This window comes from Octodon degus, unplaced genomic scaffold (assembly GCF_000260255.1).
Source record: "Octodon degus isolate 3935 unplaced genomic scaffold, OctDeg1.0 scaffold00004, whole genome shotgun sequence".
NCBI lineage: Eukaryota > Metazoa > Chordata > Mammalia > Rodentia > Octodontidae > Octodon > Octodon degus.
This window is the reverse complement of record NW_004524580.1, coordinates 4,256,824-4,283,598: the sequence shown is the minus strand read 5'-3', so window position 1 is coordinate 4,283,598 and position 26,775 is coordinate 4,256,824. Positions and strand designations below refer to the sequence as shown.

General features: G+C 44.2%; 1 protein-coding gene across 1 annotated transcript in view; it reads left to right on the top strand.

Annotated features, from left to right (window-relative positions):
- The window catches only part of E2f7 (E2F transcription factor 7), a 36,030-nt gene extending 11,598 nt beyond the window's left edge, over positions 1–24,432 (top strand). The window contains exons 4-13 of the mRNA XM_023717638.1: positions 2,185–2,350; positions 5,498–5,785; positions 6,997–7,155; positions 8,510–8,644; positions 15,362–15,547; positions 16,043–16,115; positions 18,247–18,733; positions 20,126–20,384; positions 22,050–22,465; positions 24,255–24,432. Of these exons, the coding sequence (XP_023573406.1) occupies positions 2,185–2,350; positions 5,498–5,785; positions 6,997–7,155; positions 8,510–8,644; positions 15,362–15,547; positions 16,043–16,115; positions 18,247–18,733; positions 20,126–20,384; positions 22,050–22,465; positions 24,255–24,425 (2,340 nt within the window). The 3' untranslated portion in view covers positions 24,426–24,432. The remainder of the gene's footprint in view (positions 1–2,184; positions 2,351–5,497; positions 5,786–6,996; positions 7,156–8,509; positions 8,645–15,361; positions 15,548–16,042; positions 16,116–18,246; positions 18,734–20,125; positions 20,385–22,049; positions 22,466–24,254) is intronic.
- Positions 24,433–26,775: the final 2,343 nt, after the last annotated feature.

Here is a 26,775-nt window from a genome sequence, read left to right as displayed (position 1 = left end):
TAATTTGCTTTCTAGTCCTAAACCTCAGTCTATTTGGAATGGGCTTTCTGTGCATGAGTCAGAGTATTACTCTGGGTTTCTGTCTGGATTATCACTGGTCCCCCCGTGGTGTGTCTGGAAACACGTCCCCTTCCCCCAGTGACAGTGCTGCTTCTCTCCTAAGTCAGTCTTTGTCTCTGTGCTGGTTTCAAGACTTTTCTGTTCGGTCATTCAGTTTGTCAGCTATTGTGTCAATGCCATGTTTTCCCTTTTTTTTTTTCTTGATTTAGTACAGGGGCTACCGGTGTACAGTGTCTCACTGTGTAGATCGGACAGCTAGTGACCTGCCTCTTTTCAGCTTCCCAGGCCCCAGGATTTCAGGCTCGCACCACCACACCCGGTCTCAGGTGCCATCCCAGTGCACTCCAGGGGTGGGGCTGGCACTGCACACCAGGGATTGAACCCGGGCCACTGTGCTTGCCTAAGGAGGTACTTTAGTCCACGAGCTAGCTGGCTGGCTGTCCAACACCATGTTTTAATAAGTCCTTGGGGCCGAGGAGATGACTCAGTAGAATAAGTGCTTCCCAGCCAAGCGCACGGGCCTGACTGAGTTCAATCCCCAGTTCCTCAAAAAAAAAAAAAAAAAAAAGCCTGGTAATAGGTAAAGCAGGACTTCACCTTATTTTCCTCAAGTGTATAGCATAACTATTCCTAGCTCTCTTTTGTCCTCATATATATATATTAGATTGGGTTTTAATTGAAACTGAAAATTTGAAGAATTAACCTAATTATGGTACTGGTCCTCCTTTCCATAAAGATAATACATTTCTCCAAGTTTAAAGTACTGTCCCATAAGACCTAAGTTTTAGTATTTATACAAATTGATTTTCCTAGATGTATTTTTTGTTTGTTTGTTTGAGACAAGAGTCTCACTACACAGTTCATGCTGGCCTGGAACTCACTTTGTAGCCCAGGCTGGCCTGGAACTTGCAGTGATCCTCCTGCTCAGCCTCCCGAGTGCTGGGATTAAAGGTGTGCACCACCACCCCAGACCAGTTCGGAAATAACTATCATTCTTGTTGCTATTATGTTGTCCCTTTCCATCCATTCTCTGTTGCTGCTGTATAGGAACACAGCTTATTTTTAAGACATATCTTCTATTCAGCTACTTTGCTAAATCCGTATTTTTAATAACCCGCCTAAGATTCTTTTCAGCGAACAATTTTTCTTCTGCAGAATGGAAGTCTTGCTTATTCCTTTCCAACCCCTGTTCCTCATGTCCTTTTCTTTTCCTCATGCACTGACTGGGATCTCCAGGGTGGTGTAGAAGCGGAGCAGTGATCACGGACATCTCTATCATTTTCCTAGTTTTAAGAAAATACTTGTAAGGCTTTCCCACAGATGCATTTACTTCTGAGATTCATGAGTACTCTCGAGGAAGAAGTTAGCCCTTTTTCCTAGTTTTCTAAGAGCATTTGTGAAAATCATGAATAAATGTTCAAATTATCAAATGCTCTTTCTGAATCTATTTTCTGATAATCATATTGCATTTCTCCTTGAATCTATTTGTGAGGAAAGCTTTTAATATTCTTGGGGCTTTAATGGAACCATTTTCAAATGTGTATTGATAAGAAAAGGATGCTACTTCAGCGTCCTGACAATAAGAAAGGGTAAGAAAGGCTACAGCTTAACAGCCCTTGTGGTTTCATCAGTGCTTGGTACATCATAAAATAGACAACAGTTTGGGAATGCGGCGCGGGTCAGTGCATCTCCAACTTCATGTCAGTAAGAATCACCAGCTTGTGAAAGGACGGCTTCTGCGCAGCTGTTCCGGGACGCGGCCGCAGACTCCACATCTCCGAAGAGCTTCCGGCAGTGCTGCTTCTGCTGCCTGAACGAGCACCTTGGCAGCAAGGCCATAGCAACTGTGCGCAGCCACATTCATCAATTTTTAAACTTCGGTCTATGGACTCTGCTCCCTGATACGGAGGAGGAAAAACTCAGTCCAGGAAGGACAATAGGTCCAACGTTAAGAAAATTAGATTTAAACATGTATTTTAATCAGAACCTTGGCTGGGATGGATTGGTATTGCCACGCCAGTGCCACACACACCCTGTAGTCTTGCCAGGGGCAGTCATTGTAATTTTTCCTTTGGGATGTTAACCATGACCTTTCCCCCCTCCCCTTCTGTCTGTTCTCTGTAGCTTGATGTTGGGGACAGTGCTGTGGATGAATTTGAAAAGCAAAGACCAAGCAGAAAACAGAAAAGTTTAGGACTGCTCTGCCAGAAGTTTCTAGCTCGTTATCCAAGTTACCCCTTGTCAACTGAGAAAACTACCATCTCCCTAGACGAAGTGGCTGTCAGTCTCGGTATGTATGGTGAGATTACTCGGAGGCTTCGCGCGGGTTACAGTGGGAAACTGGTTTCCCTGGGCAAGCCAGAGACTTCAGGTGGCCTCTTAGAAGCTAAAGAGTGGGCCTTTCACAAGGGTAGAGGGACAAAGAAGCAGGCAGCGCTTCCTACACCTCCAAATATCTCTTTCTGCACAGAATTCTAGGAAGCTTCCTAGCCAGGAGGGCCAAACAAAAATTCAGATTTGTTTTGGTTTTTTCAAACCTTAGAAATATTTTTGTAACATAGTATTTCTTAATATTTACATCATAAATTCATATAGTGTTTAAACTCCTCTTTAGAGTGAGGCAAGCAGTTTTTAGAAATAACCTGCTTCTTTGTTTAATAATGCTTCTAACAGTTGAGAACTGCTGTTGTTCCTTCACGCAGCAGCATTGTGTTCGTAGCCCTTCGCCATGATGCAGCAAGCCTGCCAAGCTAGGTGAAGCACACGCGAAGGTGACGCGACCAGCTAAACCTCACAACAAAGGGGAGTATGCGCATGTGGCGTGGTCATGCATGCTGCGGTGGCTATCGCCTATGAATGCGTGCACGGCTGCTTCAGGTTAGCGACCCCTAGTGGCCATGCGTTGTAGTTGGTTTCTAAATGAATGCGTGAACGGTCCCTAAACAGACATCACGGTGATTTAAAGGTGTGAAGGTGTACCCTTAAATCATAAGGTTTTACATACACCAGAAGAAGATAGCAGCTAAACAAATAAATGGCATTTTCTGTAGAAATGTCATTTTGATTTAGTCAGTATGTCAGTGTGACAATCTGAATTATTCAAGCTGAAAGCTAAGCAGGTTATGGTTGTTGGAAGTCACAAATGAGGAAGTTGTGGTGAGAAGAGCGTGAGGTGGACTTCGGGTTGGGTAGGGTTAGATGTGAGCCTAACAACTCTTACAGGGTTGGGCTCACATCTAATCCTACCCAAGCCTGTAAGAGTTGTTAGGAGTTAACCTTTTCCTGTCATAACAAGGAACCACAGCACCTGCCTTGCAGAGATGTGAAGTCGGAAGTAACAAGAGAATATTCCTAATTCAGTACCCAGCATGTGTTGGTTTTATTTTTCTACTCGGTGCTTACTCAATTGTACTTTCCCAAAACTGCCTGCTGTTCTATCAGGCCCTACAGTGAGAAAGAAGACCAAGAGCAGTGGGGCTGCAGGGCCATTTTGGAGCCTGGAAGTGTAATACACAGTCAAGGATCAAGGCCAGCAATGGGGGGGACTTGGTCCTTGGGGCAGAGACGTGGCCAAGAACTAGTAAAGGCGCAGGACTGGGGAAGCCACTCTTACAGAAAAGGACTGGTGTTCAGTGTTCCTGTCCCTGGGGTTCAGAAGCCTGCTGCCTCATGCACCCAGTGTCTGCCCGGAGATCTTACACTGATGTCACTACAGAACACAAAAGATTAGATGTTGGAGGGGTATTTCACAACTCCCAGAGGACAAGAGGATGGACTCCATTGTCCTCTTGAGCTGCAGATCATTCCACAGAGCTCCGTGTTATAACAGCTTGGAGCAGAACTACCGAGATTTTTACGGCAGCTCCATGTGCCCGATGAGCACCCGACCTGCTGAGTAAGTGTGGCATTTTGTTCGTATGAGGTGGGAAAGGAGGGGTCCTTGGCCAGAGCTATTGTATCAGTGATCATTTCCTGGAGCCTAAGGAAATGCCTTGTGGCCTTGGTACATCCTGGGTGACAAGACCATAGTTTAACCAAGGACGTGCAGGACATTCAAACTGTACAGGGTCCCAGATTCTGGTACTGGGTCCCAAATTCTGGTACTATTAGATCTGACATGGAGACTGGGGGCAGGAATTTAAGAACAGGGAGCGACTTTAGGAACCAGAAAACAGTATAGCCTATGCAACTAATTTCCAACTACCTACTGAGTACCCACTGTGGGTATTAAGCATCACAGTGTTCTCCAAATGGTCAGAATCTTTTACTCTCTTTCCCTTGGAAAGTTTAGCCACTAGGTGGAGACTAAGCAGCTCATTATCAAAGGACACAACAAAATGGGAGGGCATATGGCTGGCTTTGGGGTGTCTCGGTTGCATTCGCATGGTATTTCTAGTGGGAAGGTTTCTAGAATGTTACTCTCTAAACAAAATGTGTTAATATGTGGAAACAGACTGGAGGAAAGAGCCAGGCAGCTCTGGACAAAGGGCTGCTGTCTGCTCCTGCCAACAACTTCCGGCAGGCAGCTGGCAGCGTTTGGGGGTAACGAGCCATTCTGGGTCATGAGCTGAAATGTTCTGACTGACTATGAAATGTCTCCTCATGCATGTGAGAGAACTTCCTCTCAGCTCTGGAGTGTTCCTTGCAGTTTGATGTTTTTCTCACATTAAATCTCCGACAGGCCCAAAGCTACATTTACTGAGTCTGCCCTGATTGTATAACAACCCCTGGCAAGTGAGCTGGAAGAGGGCATCTTTGTAACAGGGCTGGTTTTCTGCAAGGTGCCTGGAGGCTTTTGTTATGGATACTTAGATGAGCACAAAAGGGAACACAGAGCTGCAGCCTTTCCCAGCAGCTTGGCATTAGTGGCTAAGCCCTCGAATCTTGAGGAAACACTATTTACTATCATTTTACCTTTCTGGGCCACTAAAAGTTATAGATGTAATTATTTTTTCACATCATTGAGGCTCTGAGAAAGGACAGCATTGTCTATGGATGAAGTGTCAATATTGGACATGGTTTCTTTTATAGTTGCATAATTAGGAATACAGGTCACAATCAACCATGCATTCATTGAGTGGGCAGCAGGCATGGTGTGTAAATTGCGCAGTGCTGCCCATTTTAACATGTCAAAATGAGTGGTTGGCTGACAGGTCTCAAGAGTGGATGCTACACTATCAGGTCATATAGGTAGAACTGTCACTGTCTCCACAGGGGTCTTTGGCCTACCTCTTTGAGCGTTGGTTCTCAAGGAGAAAAAAGGGAAATAATTACTGTTGTTCGCATCCCTACAGGTTGAGTTTGTGGCACATCCACACTTCGTGAGCCTTACAGTGGGCCTTACGCAAAGCAGCTCACAGACACAGTCCACACCCTCGAGGAATGTACTCATCAGGGTCACCTGCGTGATACCTGTTGGCTTCTGTTTTTTACACAGGTGTGGAAAGAAGACGCATCTATGACATTGTCAATGTCCTGGAGTCCCTGCATCTGGTCAGCCGTGTGGCCAAGAATCAGTATGGCTGGCATGGACGGCACAGCCTGCCAAAAACCTTAAGAACCCTCCAGAGACTAGGCGAAGAGCAGAAGTACGAAGAGCAGATGGCCCACCTCCAGCAGAAGGAGCTAGACCTGATGGATTATAAGTTTGGCGAGCACAGAAGGAATGGCTATCCGGAGTGCCAAGATCAGCAGTTACTGGAGTTCTCTGAGCCCGACTATCCTTGTAAGTCCTTTGTAAGCTCCTGAATAATGGCAGAGACAGTGATAGGCTTTTCTGAAGAGATTCACTGCAAAGAAGAGAAGTGCCAGATTGACAGCCCTAGCGGAAAATGCCCTCTTATTCTGTCTACTAAAGAAAAGGAGGCAGATGGCTCCCCATCTGGGCTGCCCACTCGACCTTACTTAAAATCCATCTAGTGGCGTTCACTTGATGTTTAGCTTGCCTGGACTGTAGATCTCTAATAATGTTCTCGTTGAAGATTGACAACCCCATGCAGTGTTCTTTTCATGAGACTTTACGTTGAAGAAGTTATCTTCTCAAATAATTTTCCTTAATTATATATTGGGGTAGATTAGAAAAGAGCCCCATTAACAGGAAATGATAAAAAGATGGGCAGCCCCTGCTTTCACTTGGTGCAGAAAGTTTTGATATCTGTCCATACTTTTCTTTCCCCTCCCTAACTAATATTTTTCCTCTCTTCATTTTACCCATTCATCTTCATCACTGTCACCCTCCTCCTCCCTGTTGCTAACATGACAAACTACATGTGCCAGGCACATTTTAATTGCAAATATTAGACTTGGGAGGAAGGTGGTGCTGGTACTCATTAGATTGACGGCCTCCTGCCTTTTTGTTCCACTCCGTGAGGCTGCACTTACCCTGATAACCAGGGAAGGGAGCCGACTGCTGGGTACCTTACCTGCCGGCCATAGGCACACACATCTGATTAGCTTCCTGTTTATGGAAAGCTCGTTTATTCACCTATTTCTGAAAAGAACTGGAAAAGGTAGGCACCTACTGTATTCTGCAAATTGTGGGCCAAGGATAAAAATGGAGTTCTGGTCTTTGAGGAGAAAGCTGAAGTTCTGAAAGTAGTTTCGGATCCCTGCCCTGCCTTTTATCTGTCAACATTAATCTTTTCAAAAAGTTGCATCAGGAAAAATACCACATGGCTTCTATTACATGATCTATAAGCATAAAGTGATGAGAGTGGTTGAAAATATGCATATAAGAGTTTATGCCTACTGCTCAGTGCCACAAGAAAATCCCAGTTTCTTTAGAAGCTGCTTTTTGTGATGTGTGTCCCAGAAGCTTCTGCCTGTAGCGAGAGTGACACTCCCCATGTGCTTGGAGCTGGACAGTGCTGGTGAGCCGTGAACGCAGCCTTTCTTGCAAATCCCATGTTTTGATGCTTATATTTCTTCCCTTTGTAGCATCTGCAAACAGTAGAAAAGATAAGTCTTTGAGAATCATGAGCCAGAAATTTGTCATGCTGTTCCTCGTCTCCAAAACCAAGATTGTTACTCTGGATGTGGCTGCTAAAATACTGATAGAAGAAAGCCAAGATACTCCAGACCATAGTAAATTTAAAAGTAAGAATCTCTGCCTAGATCCATTTATGAGCACAAACAGGGTGGGATTTCATAAGTGGGTGTGTTCTGCCTCTGAAATTAAAAGTACATGTATATTATTTTTGCAAAACACACTCTTTCCTTTGTACATAAAGGTTCTTGCTGCTGTGAAAGATTAGCTAGTGACTAATAGAATGTTAAGTTCCTGTCAGAAGACATGTCCTCAGTAGTTAGGGTGGCCAGTGAAAAGCAGAACGCCTGGAGGATGACAGCCAGGGAGGGTGGGAATTACTTTGCATTTCTCTTTAGTAACATTGCATGGGAGACGGTGTCTGAGTTTTCTTTCCCCTTTTCTCCCCACCCCTGCCTACTCTTCTCAAGGGTGGAAAAAGTTGTCTGCAGGTAAGAACCAGAGGAACCAGAGGGTAGGGGAGTGGGGCATGACCAATGTACATCTTCCTTTTTGATGGTTCTAGTATCCTGAGCCAGTGCCCAGGGCTCCTGGTGAGAAGCCATAAGCCCATGAGGCTTTAGCTTTGATTTGTTTCCAGCTGGAATGAGGCTGCCTTGTGGGTGAAATAGCCAGACTAAATCAGCCCTGGTGGGACAGAGGTGAAAGCATGTTTCTGGACAGTGAAAATGCCTTTGGCGGATTTGATTTGAGCCTGGGGTTCGAGTGGGTTTCCCAGCCACCCATCATTTTCTTAAATAAAAAATATTTGTGGCCATTGTCCTGCATGTTTGAGGTATTACCAGCCCTTCTTTTCCAGTAGTACATGCATTTTTCAAAGGTGTCCCCAATACTTCTTAAGACCCTGGCAGTGCCCATTCCACCCTTCTCCCTGGGTACAGCATGCCCTGGCTTCAGGTGAGAAGCAGCGGTCCTTCACACAGCCGTCCTCATGACCTTCAGTCCCAGGCATCCCATGTGCCCAGCTTTGTGGCCTTGCAGAAAGCCCTGGGGAGTCCTTGTCATCTTCACAGCCAGCTGCCTTTGAAGCAGTTTCTGTGACCACCTGCTGGGAGAAGCTCAGGGCAAGCTCTGGACATGCCACGTGGCAGAAATACATTTACTAAGCCCCTAGTCCTTTCCTCCCTTGGTGTGTCTGCCGTCCTGACGCTCCCAGCTTGCTAACAGATGCCTCCTGCAAGCGGCGTGAAGCTGCAAAAGGGAAGGACATGCTGACCTTTCCTTAGGAAGTGTCTTCAGATGCATCAGAAATGTAAATTTTAGCTGAGTGCTGACAGAGCCACTGGTGTCATCCCACCCTGCTGCTCTCTTGAGCTTTATGCTGTGACATAGAAACGTTACTTGTCACATAAACTAAAATGGATCGGTCAGATGGCATGACCATAATTGTTTTATGTCTTCAAGCAAAGGTACGACGTCTCTATGACATAGCCAATGTTCTGACCAGCTTGGCTTTGATAAAGAAAGTGCATGTCACAGAAGAGCGAGGCCGGAAACCAGCCTTCAAGTGGATCGGGCCTGTGGACTTCAGCTCCAGTGGTAAGGAGGTGTGGTTTTGCTAAGGACCTATTTTATGTATAACCCCTAATTCCTTTTCTAAGTGGGACGTATACTAGAATGAAATTGATCTTTTCTATAGTCTATATCCCATACCTAATTGAAGCAACGATCATTAGCTTAAAAATAGCAACCACTGGTTGGCACATACACGGGAGGAGGGACACAAGCTGGTGTGGGGATATCCATAGTATTAAGTTACAGCTCTTCATAATTTTTTGTTGTGTTATAGAGTTCCTGGAAGTTTGTTTTATGAGTTTTTTTTGTTTTGTTTTGTTTTGTTTCTTTTTTGTTGTGGTTTTTTTTTTTTTTTTTGCGGGATCGGGGCTAAAACTCAGGCCCTTGCACTTACCAGGCAAGCGCTTATTCTACTGAGATATCTCCCTGTCCCCCTTTGTGGAAGTTTGGGGTGAGAGTTAAAAATGACATTTCTTTTGAGCTATACTTGTTTCTGTGTTAGCAGAATGATACATTGTTTTTCAGTAAAATCCCAAGTAACGTAAAAATTGCACCAGTTATCACAAAGCTAATATGTGGTAAGGCTGCTTCTAAATATAGGATGATATAATCAATACCTCTTCTGTAATTTACTTAAAAGGTTACAAATGTTACAGTTTTCCTAAGCTGCAATGAAAGAGGGTATTATCTTCTAGTTAATTCACAGGTAATCTCTGAGCAATCAGAAACTAGGTCCTACTCCACCAGGTGCTTTACATACAGCAGCACTGCTGGGGAAAGCCATTAACGTTATTTTTAAATTATCCTTTCAATTTTGGCATTGGTGGTATAAAATCGTGCCACTTAACTCAGGCTTATACAAGATACAGCTCTCTCCCTCACTTGTGACATATTATTCACTTAGGATCTAGATGGAACCACTTAAAATCAAGTATAACTAATTCAACCCAGGGCGTGCTTGCTGAGCGTGGGCCATGTGCCAGTTCCCGTACCACACGCCATGGAAAAGTTCAGCTAGGCGGGATGCAGCCCCTGCCTGCGTGAAGTGTGCGTCTCTGCCGTTTTATGCTTCTCTGCCTTTGGTTTCTCCTTTCCACCTGTGACAACGTCTCCTTTTTAACTAGAAACACAGCCATGCATCCCTTAACAGGCATACATTTTGTGAGATGTGTCCTTTAGCAATTGTGTCCAAGGGCAAAACGCACTGAGCTGGCCTACTCCGGAGTCAGTGGGCACTATGATCTTACGGGACTGTGTTGTACTTGGTCTGTCCTGGAGCCAGATACTCTTAGGACTGTATTCTGTTCAACTTTCCAGCTCAAGCTCAGCTCCCAGCCTCACAGTTTTATCCCTGATCACCCAGAGCAAAGAATATCTCTTCTGAGTAATTGCAATTAGGTATTGTGTTGTTTTACTTAATGAAGTTGACCGTGCAGGATTGCCCTCAGCTTGTACACTAAGTCTACAGTCAGTATTCATCTTTCTGTAACTCATGAGCAGGGATATAGCTCAGCAACATAAGGGCCTGCTTGGCAAGCGCAAGGTCCCAAGTTTGATCCCCAGTACCACAAAAAAAAAAAATTTAAAAAGAGAGGAATTCAGTGCTAGAGGGAGGCATTAGCTCTAAAGGAATTCAAGAGGATACCTGATAGAATATTGAGTTTTGGAGGGATGAAGGAGTGGCATAGAGGTGTGATTGAAAAGTAAAGTGAGTGTGTAAACTATTTGGAAATAGCACATTATAAAAGACCCCTTGCCAGTAAGCTTCCTCAAGATAGCCCCTCTCTGAACACGCTTCTTCCACTTCTAAAGCAGTTCCGGAAGTCTGCTGTGGTGTCTTTAGGAGGCATGACCAAACATGGCAAATACTGGTGCCAAGTGCCATCCAGTGCAAAGGGAGGTTCAGAGAACATTACAGTATGTTCCTGTCCACCTTACTCTCTCGACTAGCACCATGTGACTTCTGACTCCACCCATCTAAAGATGACCATTAAAGGCAAATGTTTCTAATCAATTCAGAACATCAGGGAAGCCATGACAGTGTAACTGAAGACACATGAAAAAGGACTTCCAGACCTGCTTCAGAAAGAAGCAAGGACAATGGGATAAGTGTTTGACACGCGGGGCAGTATTTGGAGGGAATGAATACCATGCCTTTTACTATAAAACATTTTTTAAATGCAAAATCACACCTCATACAGTAAGAACAAATTTGAGGACCAGGGATACAAGGTCCTGAATTCAATTCCCAGTTCCAAAAGAAAAAATAAATTTGGCCTACACTGGAGAGAACAGCCACCCTAATTTAAGTGGAGAGCAGAGGATAGAGAATAAGATAAAGTCTAATCCATTGGGACTGCATTTTTTGGAAGGTGTGAGTGGAGCCAAGGAATCTGCACTCTATAATAGGGAAGAGTCTTTGAACATAGGGATTGACACATTGCTGCCAGCTTGAACCTCCAGTGGCGTGTGTGTGACTGTCCCATCAGGCAGCTTGTGCCACTGTTGATACAAGTCATAGAGTCATGTGTGTCAGACAGTTCGAGCTGCCCAGCTGCAAGACATCTGAATTAGGGCCCCACTGTGAATGTGTGAAGGGGAAGGATGGTGGTGCCGCTGGAAAGACAAGACCTCTGGGACGCGAAGTGGTGCTGAGAGGTCGAGGGATCCATGTGTTTGCATAAGCAGTGTGAGGAGTCATGCACCAATGAAATAATACCACAATGAAGAAAATAAACATTTCTGCCACCACAAAAGCCTCCCCTGCCCCTCTGCAGTTCCTCCATGCCAGCCTTACTCCCATCCCTAAGCAGTCTCCGATCTGCTTTCTCCTTCAGGTGTGTTTCTGTTTCCCCCAAAGCCGAGTCCCATTATTCACAGAATGCTTATTGCTGAACCTGCTTACTAAAATTTACACTGTAAGTCCAAAAATCAGTGTTCGTGGTCTTCTCATGGTCGAAAATGCAAAAAAAGAAAAAAAAAATAGGTTGCTGTACATTCCTGGATGTGGTTGAACAAGTCTGGTTTTAGCTTTACAGTTCTTTTGAGTCGTGTCTTCAATTTTTCACTTTTCATGAGTGATTTTGCCACCTCAAGTGGCTCCCAAGCACATCAGCGCGAGGCTGAGTAAACATGTCTGGTGTCGTTCCTTGTACAACAAAGAACCAAATCAAAGCACCAGCATTTTGTACTGGAACATCTGACACAGAGCAGTGAAGTCAGAGGTCTTCCCAAGCAGAGGTACACTGGGCTCTTACGAAGAAGGGAAGCAAGCATACTGCATCTCCTGCCAGTCGCTCCATATCCCTGCACAATGCACCCTGAGTAGCTCAGCCCTGCAGAGGTCCCTGGGAAAAAGCTGGCCCCCCACACCCTCCTGGTGCCCTGCAATCTGCCGAACATGCCTGCCTACCCACTGTCAGCCCAGACAGCCGAGCAACCAGCCTGGAATGGCTTGTCTCTAGAGACACTTACTTGGTCACTAAGAAGCAGCCAAGAACCCTGCTCTAAGTACTCAGGCCTGGAGTGCCGCTGGGAATGAGTTGAGTAGCCTTGCCTCCCTATCCTTGACTGCAGAGAGGCCAAGCAGCCTTCCCTAAGTGGCCCTGCCCATTCTCATATGGCCCCCCTGTGACAGCTGCTCACCCTGTATTCAGATGCCCCAGCAAGACCCTGAGAAGCAGGTCACGGGGCTCTCTATGCATTGGTGATACCGATTACAGCTGAAGGAGCTGCACAAAGGCTATAGTAAAGCACCTCCCTAGACGCGAAGCTAACCCAGCCTGTCTATCCAAATCCCTGTGACAGTGGTACTGAACCTATGGCACATTTGTTTTTAAGATAAAAAATGTTAATGTGTAAGTTGGGTTTTTTCCAAACTAAAACCTCAGTATTCAGGTTTAATTGCAGTGTTGGCACGTCGTGATAAGTGAGTGGGTCTTGGGTTGTTGCTTGGGCACTTGTCTCCAAAAGGTTCACTCCCTGGGTCCAGTGCCCCCGGTACACATGATCAAGGGAAAGTCTTTTACTGTGAAAAATTGGCAGAGTCAGCAGATCTACCTGATACACAAACTTCAAAATAAAGACACAAGAAAACATGGAAAAAACAAGGTACTATGCCTCCAAAGGAGAGTATTATTAGCTCGCAAAGAAGGAATTGATATGCCTGACAATTCAAGAGAATGATTTTAAGAAACTTTTAGCAGAAGTGAAAGTCTTAACTACCGCTGTGAAAACACATGAAAGTGCAAAATTCATGAACAGAGCACATGCACAAAAATGAAGAAAAGCAGACCTCATCAGTGCAGAAAACTACCAAACCACAAAGCTACAAGAGAAGCAGGGAACAAAGGCAGACAGGACAAGAAGAATGAAAACCAACAGAATGACAAGAGTATGTCTTATCAGTAATAACATTGAATGTAAACAGGTTGTGGCCCCCAGTTAAAAGGTACTTCCTGAGTGGGTACAAAAATAAGACCCAGTGATGTGTTGCCCAGACTGTGTGTATGGATGGGAAAAGATTAAAAACCTCAGTGAGCAGGAGTAGAAGTAGCTATAGTTCTCAAACTAGACTAAGTAGAAAGCCTTAAAAAAGAGGAAAAAAGATCACAAGAAATTTTTAAAATGTAAATATCCAAGCACCCGGTGCTGAAGCCCACATTTGTATAACAACATCATTAGATCTAAACCAGGCCTAATGTATGTACCACTCTAAAACAAATCTAACATTAGTAGGTCTGTATTATAGGCATAGTGAGATTTAAGTACTCTTTCACCAGTGGACATAATTACATTAAGAGAACAACAAACATTGGAGTAATAATAGAATAAAACTAAAAATCAACAATAGAAACTTTAAAAATTATACAAATACGTGGAAGTTAAACAGTATATTCTTGAATGACGCACCTGCTTAGCAAGAGCAGGGGCCAGGTCCCACATGCCACACCAGCAATGCCCCCAGGGCGCACTGAGGCAGCGGTAAGAGTCTGGGCTGGTGGCGCGTGCCTACGATCCCAGCACTGGGGAGGCTGAAAACAGGAAAAGCACTACAAATTCAAGCTGCATAGGAAGGCCCTGTTACAAATACACAAAAAATAATAATAATAATAAAAGAAACAAACAGAAATGAAAGACAACATACCAAAACCTATGCTAAGGGATTCAGCAAATGCAATGCTAAAAGATGTTCATAGTAGCCAAATGCCTAAATTAAAAAAAAAAAAAAAAAAAAAAAAGATTTTAAATACCCTAATAGTGCAGTTGAATGAACTATGAAAGGACAAACTAAACCCAATTTTATTTTTGGTACTGGGGATTGAACTTAGGACCTTGCGCCTGCCAGGCAGGTGTTTATGCCGCTGAGCTATCTCGCAGGTTCTAGTAGTCCTCTGTTTAAGGAAGACCTGCCAAAAAAAATTCCCGTCTATAAATTGTCTCTTTACTCTTGGTTCTTTTCTTTTTTTTTCCTGTATTTAGGACAGCGTCTACAGGGTCACTCTACGTAGATGAGACTCATAGTGATTCTCCTGTTTTCAGCCTCACAAGCGCTGAGATTACATGCACGCCATCGCAACCAGTCTCAGTTGTGGTCTCAGCGCACCCCAGGGGCGGGGCAGCATGTCAGGCCTGGGATCAAACCCTGGTTGCTGCGCTCTGCCTAAGGACCTTTGTCCACTGAGCTATTAGGCCAGCCCTGTTGGTTGTTTCTTTGACTGTTCAGAAGCTTTTTAATTTGGGGGCCAGGGAGATGGCTCAGTAAAATAAGCGCCTCCCTGGCAAGCACAAGGGCCTGAGTTCAATCCTTGGTTCTTCTAAACAAAAAAAAAGTTTTTTAATTTGATACGATCCCATGTGTTGATTCCTGATACCATTTCCTGTGCATTAGGGCTCTGTTCAGAAAGTGTTTGCCCGCTCCTGTGACTTAGAGTTTTACCTATTTCGTCTTTCAGGAGGTTACATTCGCATCAAAATGCCTGTTATAAAATGTAAGCATTTCAGTATGTTAAATCAGTATTGTAATTAAAATACTATTTTGAGCTTGAAAAAAATTAGCATAAACAAGCATGGAAAGATTCACCGTCAGGGTGGCAGAATTGGCTGCCTGAGTGGTGGGCAGCTCAGCCCCGACTGTACTCAGGGGCCTGAAAGCACAAATGGTCTTCAAGGACCAGCCTTTTGTCATCCTTGTGCTCCGCAGCATTTCCACCATGAAGCCTGTTGGCCTTTCTCCTGGGGTCACTTAGTAACTGAGCCTCCTGCTGCCTAAGAAAGAAATACTAAAGCCTAATAATAGCAAACAGTGACTCTTCTCCTCATTGCCCTAGAGCTGTGGCATAAGAAGCAGATTTCAATTAATCTTGAAAGTGAATCTCAAAATATGCACGGATGTGCTGAGTGTGGTCAGGTTTTCCTTTGATACTTTCTGCCCAGCAGAGCATTAAAATGTCAGGCTTGTTCCAATTTGGGTTGAAGAACATCTTGCTCTACTTTTGTTGTAGTTCAGATAATTTTAGAATATATATGGATTCAGTCTCACTTTATAGTCATCCACTAACTTTTTAAAAAAGGAATATATCAAAAAATGGGGTTTGAGACAAGACTCATAAAATTCCTTTGATTGTCCTTTTTATTTATAGGGTAACGTCCAATTATAGGTTCAAAGTCATCTCTTGAAAGACTAAAATTATCCTGAATTACAGATATATAACAACACAACCAATTCTCTCGTTTATTTAGATGATGAACTAATGGATGTTTCTGCGTCCGTCTTACCAGAGTTGAAGAGAGAAACATACGGCAAGATTCAAGTCTGTGCAAAACAGAGGCTGGCTCGTCATGGGTCCTTTAACACAGTTCAGGCTTCTGAGAGGATAGAGAGAAAAGTGATCTCAGAACCCAGCAGTCCATACAGAGAGGAACAAGGTGCCTGCCCTCCCTTACTCCGTGCAGCCCGCCACGTGCCGTGACATTGTCGCCTTACCCATGGGCTGACATTTTGACATGATCTGATTCGAGACCTTGCCTATTTTTTCAGAGGTCTGCTTTTCACTTGCCTGAAGTAAAACAATTATTAGCAGCGAAGGAGGTGCTGACTTCAGTGTGCAGACGTGGCCCCACGCCTGAAATTGATCCAGTCAGCCTTGGTCAATTGGTTTGCCATGGTTGGCCTGCTTAATATATCTCAGAAATTCATCAGACTGACAGAACAACGCTTATTTTGGTTTTGGCTTGGTTTGATTTCTTACTCATTCTTAATGAGACATGGATTTGCCATTTGAGAAATTTTTCTCTTTAAATCAAAACAAGAACAGATTTGAGATAATCTTCTTATCCCCAAATTATGAGTAATGGATTCCACAGCAAGAGGGATATATAGGGATCATGCCGTATTTGTTAAACTTTCATTTTCCTTTCCAGAATCAGGTGGTTTTTCCTTAGAAATTGGAAGTCTAGCTGCTATCTACAGGCAGAAAATAGAGGACAAGTTACAGTAAGTATTTTCTGTTTCCTGGTGTTAATCTTGACTAGATTGAAATGTCACCCCCAAGAGATAAATTTTAAGTTGTCCATTTTTTAAAACTAAGAACTGATAAATTTTCCCTTTGTGCCCAACTATGTAGTATCATTGTTGTAAAAATATGAAAAATAAACTAAACTATGAGAATATATAGAGAGAACAAAGTAAAAATAAGGCAGATACACTGATTTTTCTTTTTTTAAATGTCACACAAACACTACATTGAGAAATGCTGCACCTTAGTCCTGTGGATTCTTTTGTCATTGTCATAGCTAAATTTGTACACCAAGGACCAGGTCCTACCTCAGTGTTTATTAATCCGCCTGATCATAGTCCTTTGAGGCCGCTATGACTGTCCTCATTTTAAAGAAAGGAAACTACAAAGAGGTTAAGTCACTTGCCGGTGGTCAGACTGCTACTACATGACAAGAGTAGGCTCCATATCCAGGCCATCAGCTTTAAATTTGAGATCTAATTTCAAAACAACTCAGTATATAACCTGGGAAACCAGAAAAAAAAAAAAAAAAAAATTAAAGAGGGGACGAGAAAGGTTCTTGATGAACATCTGGTAAGAAACAGATTGTGAGTCAGGGCAAGGAGTAGATGCACAAAGCCTGATTAGTTTAGCTGTCATGATCTTTCTGAGTACACTAGTAAAAGGAAATGTCATTCATAAGAGGTTGGCTGTAGGCCACAGTGGCAACATGGATTGAAAGCCGAGTGGAAGCATTTAGATTCAACAGGCAGACACCGAAGAACAAATTCACTGGCGAAGATCCTTCTGGCTGCTTTGACAGGTGAGATTGGAGGTAGAGAGGGCTCCTGAGGTTCAGGGCCTTGGGTGGTAGTAGGTCTGATCTGCTAAAGTACAGATCTGAACCATGTCAGCCAAGGACCAAAAGCTTGCCTTTTGGTCCCTGAGTTGCCTAAGCAGGCGCTTTAGTCCGCTTTAGAGGACTGAATGTAAGACAGTGATTTAGCAGACTCGCTCTTGGAGAGGCAGCACAAAGAATGTCTAGTCAGGTGTGGTGCATGCCTCCATTCAACACTAGGGAAACCGACGCCGCAGGTAGAGGGCTTGACACTAGCCTAGGCTGAAAGTGCAAGACCAGCCTGAATGAAACACAGAGAAGTCCCCATCCCCAGAAATGGATGCGAGAGGGCAGGAGCGAGGACATCTGGAGGATACAGTGGGGCAGCATTGCTGGTGCCTCTGGGGAGGTTGAAACTGATGGCTGGGTGTCGGGCAGTGGTTGATACGCTCGTTCTGGGTCTGTTGAGTTTCACAAAGCTCAGTAATGCTGATGCCTCAATTAGGGAGGCCACAGACGGAGAGGCGCACTCTTCCCTGTCTGTCGTGCACTCTCATCTGCCACAAAATACAAGATGAGAAAGCGGGCGGAGTGGACCTCGATGCTTCCATTAGAGGGGCTCCAAGAAATCTGTCTTCTCTAGTGTTTCTTCCCATGAACATGTTCTTAAATATAAGGCCCACATACTACTTACAGTCTTATATATTAATGAGACTAACATTTTGGGATTTTTTTTTTGTTTTGTTTTTAATGTATTTGGTTGTTACAGGGTCTCACTACGCAGCTTGGACTTGTAGTGATCCTCCTGTTTTCAGCCTTCCCAATGCTGTGATTACATGCATGCGCCACCATATCTGGGCTCTGTGACCAGCCCCGCCTGCCCTGGGGGCAGGGCTAGTGCAGCATGCAGTCCTGGGGATCAAAGCGGGGATCTAACTGTGGTCCCTGAGCTTGCCTAAGCTTGCCTAAGCAGGCGCTTTAGTCCACTGAGCTATCTGCCTGGCCCTACTAACTTTGAATGTATACTAAAACTTATGTAATAACTCCCCGCAGCATGGGACAAGAATGCTAGAAAGTAATTATTTAGTAGATGAGCTTATTTCTTTAGTCACTGTTCTCTTTGTTTAACTGACACTTGATCTGAGACAACCGAGACTAAATTTGCTTTAAATGAAAGTCTGGTTCTGTCTCAGTCAGCTGCGCATGATCTGGGTCATCGGGTTGGTCTTGCTAAAGAGGCAGAGTAGAGATGGACAACAGGGTGGGCATCACTGTGTTCCCTTTTCTCCTAGGGAAGGCACCTCTGCCAGTAAGAAAGCGGTACCTACAGCAGGCAGCCTGGACACCGGCCTCCTGTTTGACTCTGAATACTATGGTAACCCATTAGCCCACCAGGCATTTTCTGCTGCCCACACAGGCCTGCCGGCACTCTCCATGCAAAACAGTCTTAGTGGACAAGTAGGGGTGTCCCTGGCTCCCATGTCCTCTGACAGGGAGAGTATGAAGCCTACCCTGTTTTCTGGCCAACCCATGATGTATGTGCCCTCTGCATCGCTGTTCATGCTGTGTACAAACCTTCGAGGGGGGCCAGCCCCAGAGTCGGGCCTGGAGAGGAACGGCAGAAGCTTGGAGGTCCCGGCCACAGCAGAGCTGTCCTTGGCACCTTCCAGTCAGAAGCGCCTCTGTGAGGACAGGAAGCCCCTGGAGGAGCACGAGCCTGCCACTAAAAGACAAAGTCGGGAACTTGAAGACAGCCCCTTATCCCTGGTAATGCCCAAGGTGAGGAGCATGTCTGGTGCCATCGCATTAACCCTGAAGACACAGAGATACACATGAGATACTCAGACCCAGCCTGGGCAGCTGCTGAGGCACTGTCTTTAATCCCTAGTACCACAAAAAGAAAAGGGAAAAGCAGCTGATTTTTTAAAAACTCACAGTTCTTTAAAATATGTCAAAAAAAAAATTTTATTCATTAACTTAGCCGTATTGGCATGCACCGCTAACATTGTTCAATTGTCCTTCATCTTTTTTGCATACATCTCAATAAAAAAGCTTCTCTGCCACAGTCATCACAGCCCCTGTCATAGCTGAATTCCAGAGCTGGGAACGGGTGCTGGCTGGCAGTGCCTGTGTGGTTCAGTTCTCTTAACTCAGTGATCCCTTTTCCTTAGTTACAAAATGAAAGAATAAAAACCTGAGCCGTGTACATCCCCCACTTCTTGCCTACAGAGAGGTTAGCGCCGTGCGTGCTCACCATGAGAAATGCCACCATCACAGCTGTGCTGTGGGCCAGCTGGGCACGCTACATGGAAATCAGCCATTAATTAAGAACCCTGCTCCAGGAGATGGCTCAGTAGAATAAGCGCTTCCCTGGCACGTGGAAGGGCCTGAGTTCAATCCCCGGTTCCGCCAAAAAAAAATTAAATAAACAAAAAAAAGAACCCTGCTCCTTGATGCCTTTGTCTTGCCAGAATGCATTTTTTTTTTTTTTTTAAATTCTGTGCATAGCCTGGAGTGTCAGATCAAAAGTGAAAATCTGCCGAGCATATGTCTCAGACAGCCAAGAAGGCTTTGGGCCAGTCCCCAGTTCTTAGAAGGCCCCGAAAACTAGAGCATCAGCACTATTTATGTGTTACCAGCTCACAAACTTGTAGTCTGAACGCCATGGCCAGTTTTCCATTATCATTTCTATATGAATCCTGAGCCTAGAATCCACGTGGTGTGACATTCATTTTCACACAGACCTGTAAACAGGATGAAACAACTGATGTGCGTGAGTCACGGGGCACACGGTTGTGTTTTACCTTTCTGTGTATGTGTTAGGTGTTTTGCAAAAGTATTGGTGGGCTGGCCAAATAGCTCAGCGGATTAAAGCGCCTGCAAGCAGACGCAGGGGATGGAGGTTCAATCCTGGGCCTGCCATGCTGGCCCCACCCCCGGGGCACGCTGAGACGTCGATCTAGACTGGGCATGGTGGCAAGCACCTGTAATCCCAGCTCTTGGGAGGCTGTAAACAGGAGAATCAGTATGAGTCTGATTTAGTAGTGAGACCCTGAACACCCTGTAGACCCTTCCCTAAAATACAGAAAAAAAAAAAAAAAGTTGAAAAAGTGTTGGGAGATTGCAGGAATTTTGACTTGCTTTTGTATTTCCTGGTTTGGTTACACTTAGAAGCCCTCAGATTCCATAGACCTCACCTCTGCCAAGACGGTGGGGTGCAGCGGCTCTGCGTCCCAGGAAGACTGTCCTGGGGATGGCCCCCACCTGGCTGCGGAAGAGGTTTCTGGAAATGCTGCAGAACACCACTTTGCTTCTTCTGAGCATAGAACTCCTTCAAGAAACACAGATACTGAAAAAAAGCCTTCACAAGAAAATGAAAGCACCAAAGACTCCTCTTTGCCTCAGTATCTGTATGTGCAGTCTCCGCCCGGTAAGAGGTGTCGTTGTGGCTTTGGGACCTGTATCGGTCGCTTTCTCTCTCTGGGATAAAATAATTGACACAGCATAAAGGAAGAGAGGTTGATTTGGCTCAGTTTCCTGTGGGTTTGGTCCGCGCAGATCCAGCAGGGTGGGAAGGCTGGCGAAGCAAAGCCGGTCACCCTGTGGCACCGGGAAGCGGAGGGACAAGAGCCCGCAAGGCCAGCGCCAGGGGGCGCCCTGAGGCCTGCGCCAGACCCTCGGGGGGGGGGGGCGCCCCTGGCCCCACAGCGAGCGAGCGTATTGACCCCGATGGGTCTGTCATCCCTGTGATCCACCTTCTAAAGCCCTGCCTTGAACACACAACTCTTTTGATCCAAGCTATAAGAAGTCCCTTAAGGGACGCATAATAAACTGGATGTTTTTTAAGTCTTGCCTGTGTCACTGGCCGAAGAAAGCAAGTCCGGTGACACGGTGCTGTCTCTCTCGCTTCTGAGTCATTTTCTGCTTAACCTTCTCGTTTTCCTTTTTTCTTCTTTTTTTTTTTCCTTTTCATTTTTTGGATTTGTTATCGTCTGGAGTGAAAGCGCTTGATGTTTAAAACCACTGATGTTTAGAACTACATGAACTGAGGCCGGGCGTGCAGCCCTCCTCGTTAGTACGGCAGCACCAGGGATGGCACCTGCTTCGTAGGAGTGCTGTGAACGCTGAATTAGACTAGTACTAAATCTGAGGAACTTAAAGTATCTAGCATCTAGTAAACAGTAAATGTTATTATTTAATTAAAACTGAATTATAGTAGAAACCTAACTTTTAAGACATCTATAAAGCTGCTCTTAACATAAAGATGCTTAGATTGAGTCCCTCATTTTCTTGTTGAGTTAAACCAATTCACTTCATTCCTTTAGTTTTGAGTACATTTTCTGAGCAAGGTATTCAGTGGTGGGGTGATTTTTTTTGCAAAACCAGATTCCACCACTACTCATGAAAATCATAGCTCAGGGCAGATTTTTCCTTCTTTTAGCCGTAGACTGTTATGCGAACTGGAGAAGCCTGTGGGTCCCTCTTGCCCATGTTTACAAATGCAGATAATTGAAAACAGGATTAGTAAGAACCAATTACATTGAAGAACAAGCAGAAAACTAGTTTTTGCAATTATTTAAAGGAATGAAAAGATCTGGCAACAGGTCCAAAACTGCCGTCATCTCAAAGCTGTGCTGAGTTAGTGTAGAACTCTGTAATAGCTGTAAAATAACATGAACATATTTTTACTTTTTACTCATGACAAAGACAAAATACTATTAACACTGCTATGATTTGTTCCTTGTGATAATCTTTGAGGCAATACAAAGTTTTAGTTAGAAGTTCATAATAAGAATAATTTCCCTTCCAAGTTTGACTTCCCCCTTCATTTTGGGTTCAGTGGAACTTAGTGGGAAACCCCGCATGGGCATCTTGCGTGTGATCACACGGGTGGATGTCCAAGCGCAGTCCTGACCCTGATGTGAAGGGACCCCGTGAGCGGAAGAGCACAGATGAGATTGACTTGATCAGGTGGGAGAAGGTTCCGTCATTCATTGATTTATCATGGACTCCTGTTAGAAAAGGCCGTGAAGGATAGGAACGCGAACCGAATCCTTGTGCTGTGTTGATTTTCTTTATTGTTCTTCTGTTCCAGGATTAAATGGTTTCAATGTGCTCTTCTCTGGCAGCCAAATCCCCTACACTGTGGGACCATCCTCAGGTCAGCTGCCGCCCTTCAGTGTTCCTTGCATGGTCTTACCGTCTCCACCTCTGGGCCCTTTTCCTGTTGTCTACTCTGCAGTGCCTGGGCCGATTCCTTCTGCACCTGGCATCCTCCCAAACACAGGACCTGTGAATTTCAGCTTGCCGGGCCTTGGACCTACAGCTCATCTTCTCATCGGCCCTGCAGCTATGATTAACCCAAAGCTGTCCACGCTCCCTTCTGCAGACCCTCAGCTTCAGGGTCAGCCCTCCTGGAACCTGAGCCCTGTGACGGCAAGGTCGCACAGCGTCCAGCCTGAGTCCCCTGCATACATGGGGCATCCAGTCTCAGTCATAAAATTAGAACAGGTGAGGCCTGCAAGCGCCACTCTGGCTGGTAACTAGTTCTCACTGTAGTAGAGGGTTGAAGGGCAGAGGTGGGAGGCCAAGCTCTGCCGGCTTCCATTGTGGGCCCAGAATTACCTTTCTTTTACAAAACACTAAGATACAAGGAGAGAGATCCTGTGCTTTACAGATGAGAATACTTCTTTCATTCATTATTCTATTTCCTAGAATAAAAGCAGCCTATTGTAGGCATTGAAATAAAGGTAGATCTTTGAGGAATGCTGCATATTTAGAAGTTTTCAGTGATTTCTAAGCTTTCATCTCTAATTAGGTTATTTAAGGAAACCATCCTGAATTTTAATTACATAGCATAAAATCAAGGGAGGGCCAGGGAGACAGCTTCACGGTCTAACTGCTTGCCTCACAAGTGCAAGGACCTGAGTTCAATCCCCAGTACCACATGCTATTCCGGCCCCGTGCAGAGCCAGCCACTGAAACCAGGTGTGGTGGCACATGACTGTAATCCCAGCTCTGGAGAACTGAAAACAGAAGGATCACTACAAGTCTGAGCTATATAGTGAGACCCTGTACCAGTAAATACATAAATAAATGAATAAATTTTTTTTAAAAATCAAGGGAAACATCCTAATACTCCAGTTCTTAGCATTTTTCTTAAAATGTGATATCTAGGAGGTAGTGCATATGTAGACATTTTTTTATAAAAATGTACATAAACAATAAGTATGAATCTATTGTAATTATCCCTCAAATTCAGTAAATATTTACTTAGTTGCTATAATGTAAAAGGTATTATTTAGAGTAATTACTTATTATTCCAGAAAAAATCATGTTAGACAAGTTATTCAGAGGTCAAAAGTATGTTATTGAAATGATTGTGAGTTTTATCTTTTAGTCATTTATTTATTTATTTATGTATTTATGTATTTATTTATTTATTTGGTACAGGGTCTCCTATGCAGTCCAGACTCATAGTGATCCTCCTGTCTCAGCCTCCCCCACACTGGATTACAGGTGTGCACCACCACACCTGGCCAACTTGGCACATGGCTGGCACAGCATACAGTACCAGGGATCAAACCTGGCTCCTTGCACTTGCCAGGCAGGCCCTTAGACTGCCAAGCTATCTCCCCAACCCTTGTGTGAAGTTTTTAACCAAGATGGTTATGACACAGCATATGCTGTTTTGCAGTGCCGTGGAATCAGGCGTGCTAGCCAGGCGCTCTGCTACTGCGCTATGTCTCCACCCCCAGCAAGTGCTTTCCCCCAAGTGATGACCAAACACTGATCTAGGTACTGTAGAGCAGGATGATCACCCTGCCATTATGGGACGCATTCAGAGGACTTAGTATAAGAGGATGGATATTAGTAAATAAGCACAAAGCGTGCGTGTACAAGGACTGCTTGTGTCATGTGCTCTCAAGTGTTTTACAAAGCTCGCCCTGTTTCATGCTTACACCTCTTCATGCTGGTGTCAGTGTTCCCACCGCACTGATGAAATGCCTAAGGGATACATGGGTTAAGTGATTTGCCTGAGGTCACATAGATGAGAGAGCCAGCCCTTAGCCGGGTCTGTGACCTCAGTAGGCAACTTTTCCTCACTGAAAATAAGCAAAACTTTAATTCCAGTTGGGGTGAGGGATGTAAAAAAGATAAAAGGGATGAGTGATAGAAAAACAAAGTCAAGAGGAGAGGACCCCTGCCCAGGCATCATGATGACATGAGTCAAGAAAGAGCTTCGAGTTCAGAGAGTGAAAAGAGCTTGAGTTGGCTTCTAATTTTGGTCTTTATTTAGTCACCCGTTCCAGTGACACCCAAGAGTATGCATCGCACGCACCGGGAGACCTTTTTCAAAACACCTGGCAGCCTCGGAGACCCCATCCCTAGGAGAAGAGAAAGGAACCAGTCACGAAACACCAGCTCAGCCCAGAGGAGACTAGAAATTCCCAGCGGTGGGCCTGAGTAGACAGATGCTTTGGCAGGTGGGGTGGGCTCCAGCCATCCGCACCTCCATGTCGCTAAGTGGAACGTGACCACCAGTCCTCGGCGCGTATCCTTGCTGTCTCTCATTCACTGGTTCTGTTGTCTTCCCAACGGCATGGATCATCTGTGTTCCTGAAAGTAGTCGTTCCTAATTGTGCATGTAATGCCCTCCAGCATTAGGCTCTGCATGGTGGCATGGTGAAAGGACTGACTGACTAATGTGGTTTGGTTCAAGAATCATCTGATTCCTGGACAGAGATCTGAACGGGCTGCTGGAGCCTTGTGGTTTTTCTGAAGGGGGGGCTGTCTAGCACTTAAGCAGGGTAAGCACTCTTGATGTGTATTTCCACTTGCCCTGAGTAAATCTGTGGTGAGAGAACTTTCTTTCTGCAGTTTAAAAAAGCTACTGCTTCTTTAGGCTTCATCGGGAAGCCACCTTCAGTTGTGAATCCTATGGTATTATTTATTTTGTTCCTAAAATGGGATTTAGTGCAAAGAGTTTACAACTACAGCCTAACATACTTTTCAGGGTATGACGACTTGAATGTTTGTACTTTTTCCTCTAACTTGCCCTGCACTTATACTACAACTTAGTCATATGGATAAATGTCCATACGTGACATACGTCAAGACCAAAATAACTGAATGACACACCTGGCTCTAACTGAACTGTGCTAACCCGATCTGGTCATGTGAACTGAGGGGAAGTCTAGGCGCCTCACGGCTGCTTCTCAGATAACAGGAGAACAATGAGGTTTCACTATTCATTTAAAAATTCTACTGTGCTCAGTTTCCTTCATTACTTGGCCTATTTTTTTTTTTTAATGTTAATTGTAGAGTATCAGGTATAGATGCCTCTTAACAATCATTTGTAAAAATGAATCCGAATGGTAAAAAGTAATCGCTTGGAAAATAAGCCTAGATGAGATTTTTTTATTGAAACATGGAAGAATAATGGTATAGAAACTGATGTAGGTTAGTAAGCAATTCTCCTGGATTTTTTTCCTTTTTTTTTAACTTCTTTTCTTCTTTCTACCCTTTGGTAGGACAAAAGGAAAAATGGGCGCCTTGTGATCTTTTGCCAAGGAAAGCCACACATGTGGCACTCCCCCCAAATGCAGTGAGTGAGGAGGGCCGTTGTCCCAGCACAGATACAACTCTGGAAACTGTTATGCAATATCTCTTTATAACTCAGATTACTTTAGGGGTTCATTAAGGAACCAAAGTACTTCATTGTATCCTTGATTTAGTGATACTTACTTCACTCTTATTTCTTCAAATGACATACTTTATTTCTTTCTACTTTTTTCTTCTTCCTTTCTTTCTCTTTCTCTCTTTGTTAAACTTTTCTCTTAGATTTAGAATCTTAGTATAGGGCTATTTTTTATTCCTATATTTGGGCCCAATAAAATGTTATATGAAAGAATAAAAATATTAATTTAAAAGACTCTGGGAGTCTGAGTAAAGTAGCTTTATATTAACTACAGGATACTGTTAGTCTTATGACCCTGACAAGATTTGTAAAACTTTGAGGTAGCCAGATTAAATAAATTTGCTACTTATATCAAATTTTATCAACACTAAACTTTTAAAGTTTACAAGATGGCATTTTTCTCCTTTTTTTTTTACAACCTTCTCTGTAGTTTTAATTAATTAAGAGTGTGGTTCCAACCTCAACAACTGCATAGTAATGAATATTCTGAACTACTATTGATGCTTGCTTATTAAAACAAGTGAAAATATGAGTTTTCAGGTAGATTACAGGATAATGCAGCATATAAATCTGGGCAGGGTATGTACATTTTAAATCTGTCATGCTTAAAAACTTCCAAAAATTCTTCACCAAGAGGCCCATTTTTAGGTGGAAGTGAACTGGTCCCTCATGTGCACATGCGGCTTGTGGGTGTTCTGCTTCACCTTGTTTGCTCTTTTTCTTTAGCTCTGTTTGTGATATGGCTACACTAAACTCAGAAGTCACACTTTTTTGAGAGGTGTTAAACAATCCCGCAAATGAGAATGTGACCACACTTAGCAATAGAAAACTAAGAAAAATGGCTTTTCAATTCAGTACCTAGTAACACAGCTTTAGGATATGTAAAAATAATCAGTGGTTGGTTCTGTCAAGAAAATGATTCTTGTACAGAACAACTGATGATACTGAAGCTGCTAAGCTAGATTTGGTTATCTGAGGTAGGGAAGAAGCAACGGCAATCTTGAGTCTATCATTGTATAGTCTAGTGACAGAAGAACGTAATTGTTGGTGATCCCGCTAAGGACACGCAGCCGAGTCAGCACTGAGGGTGCGTGAGCCCTACATGTCCAGGGTTTGTGAA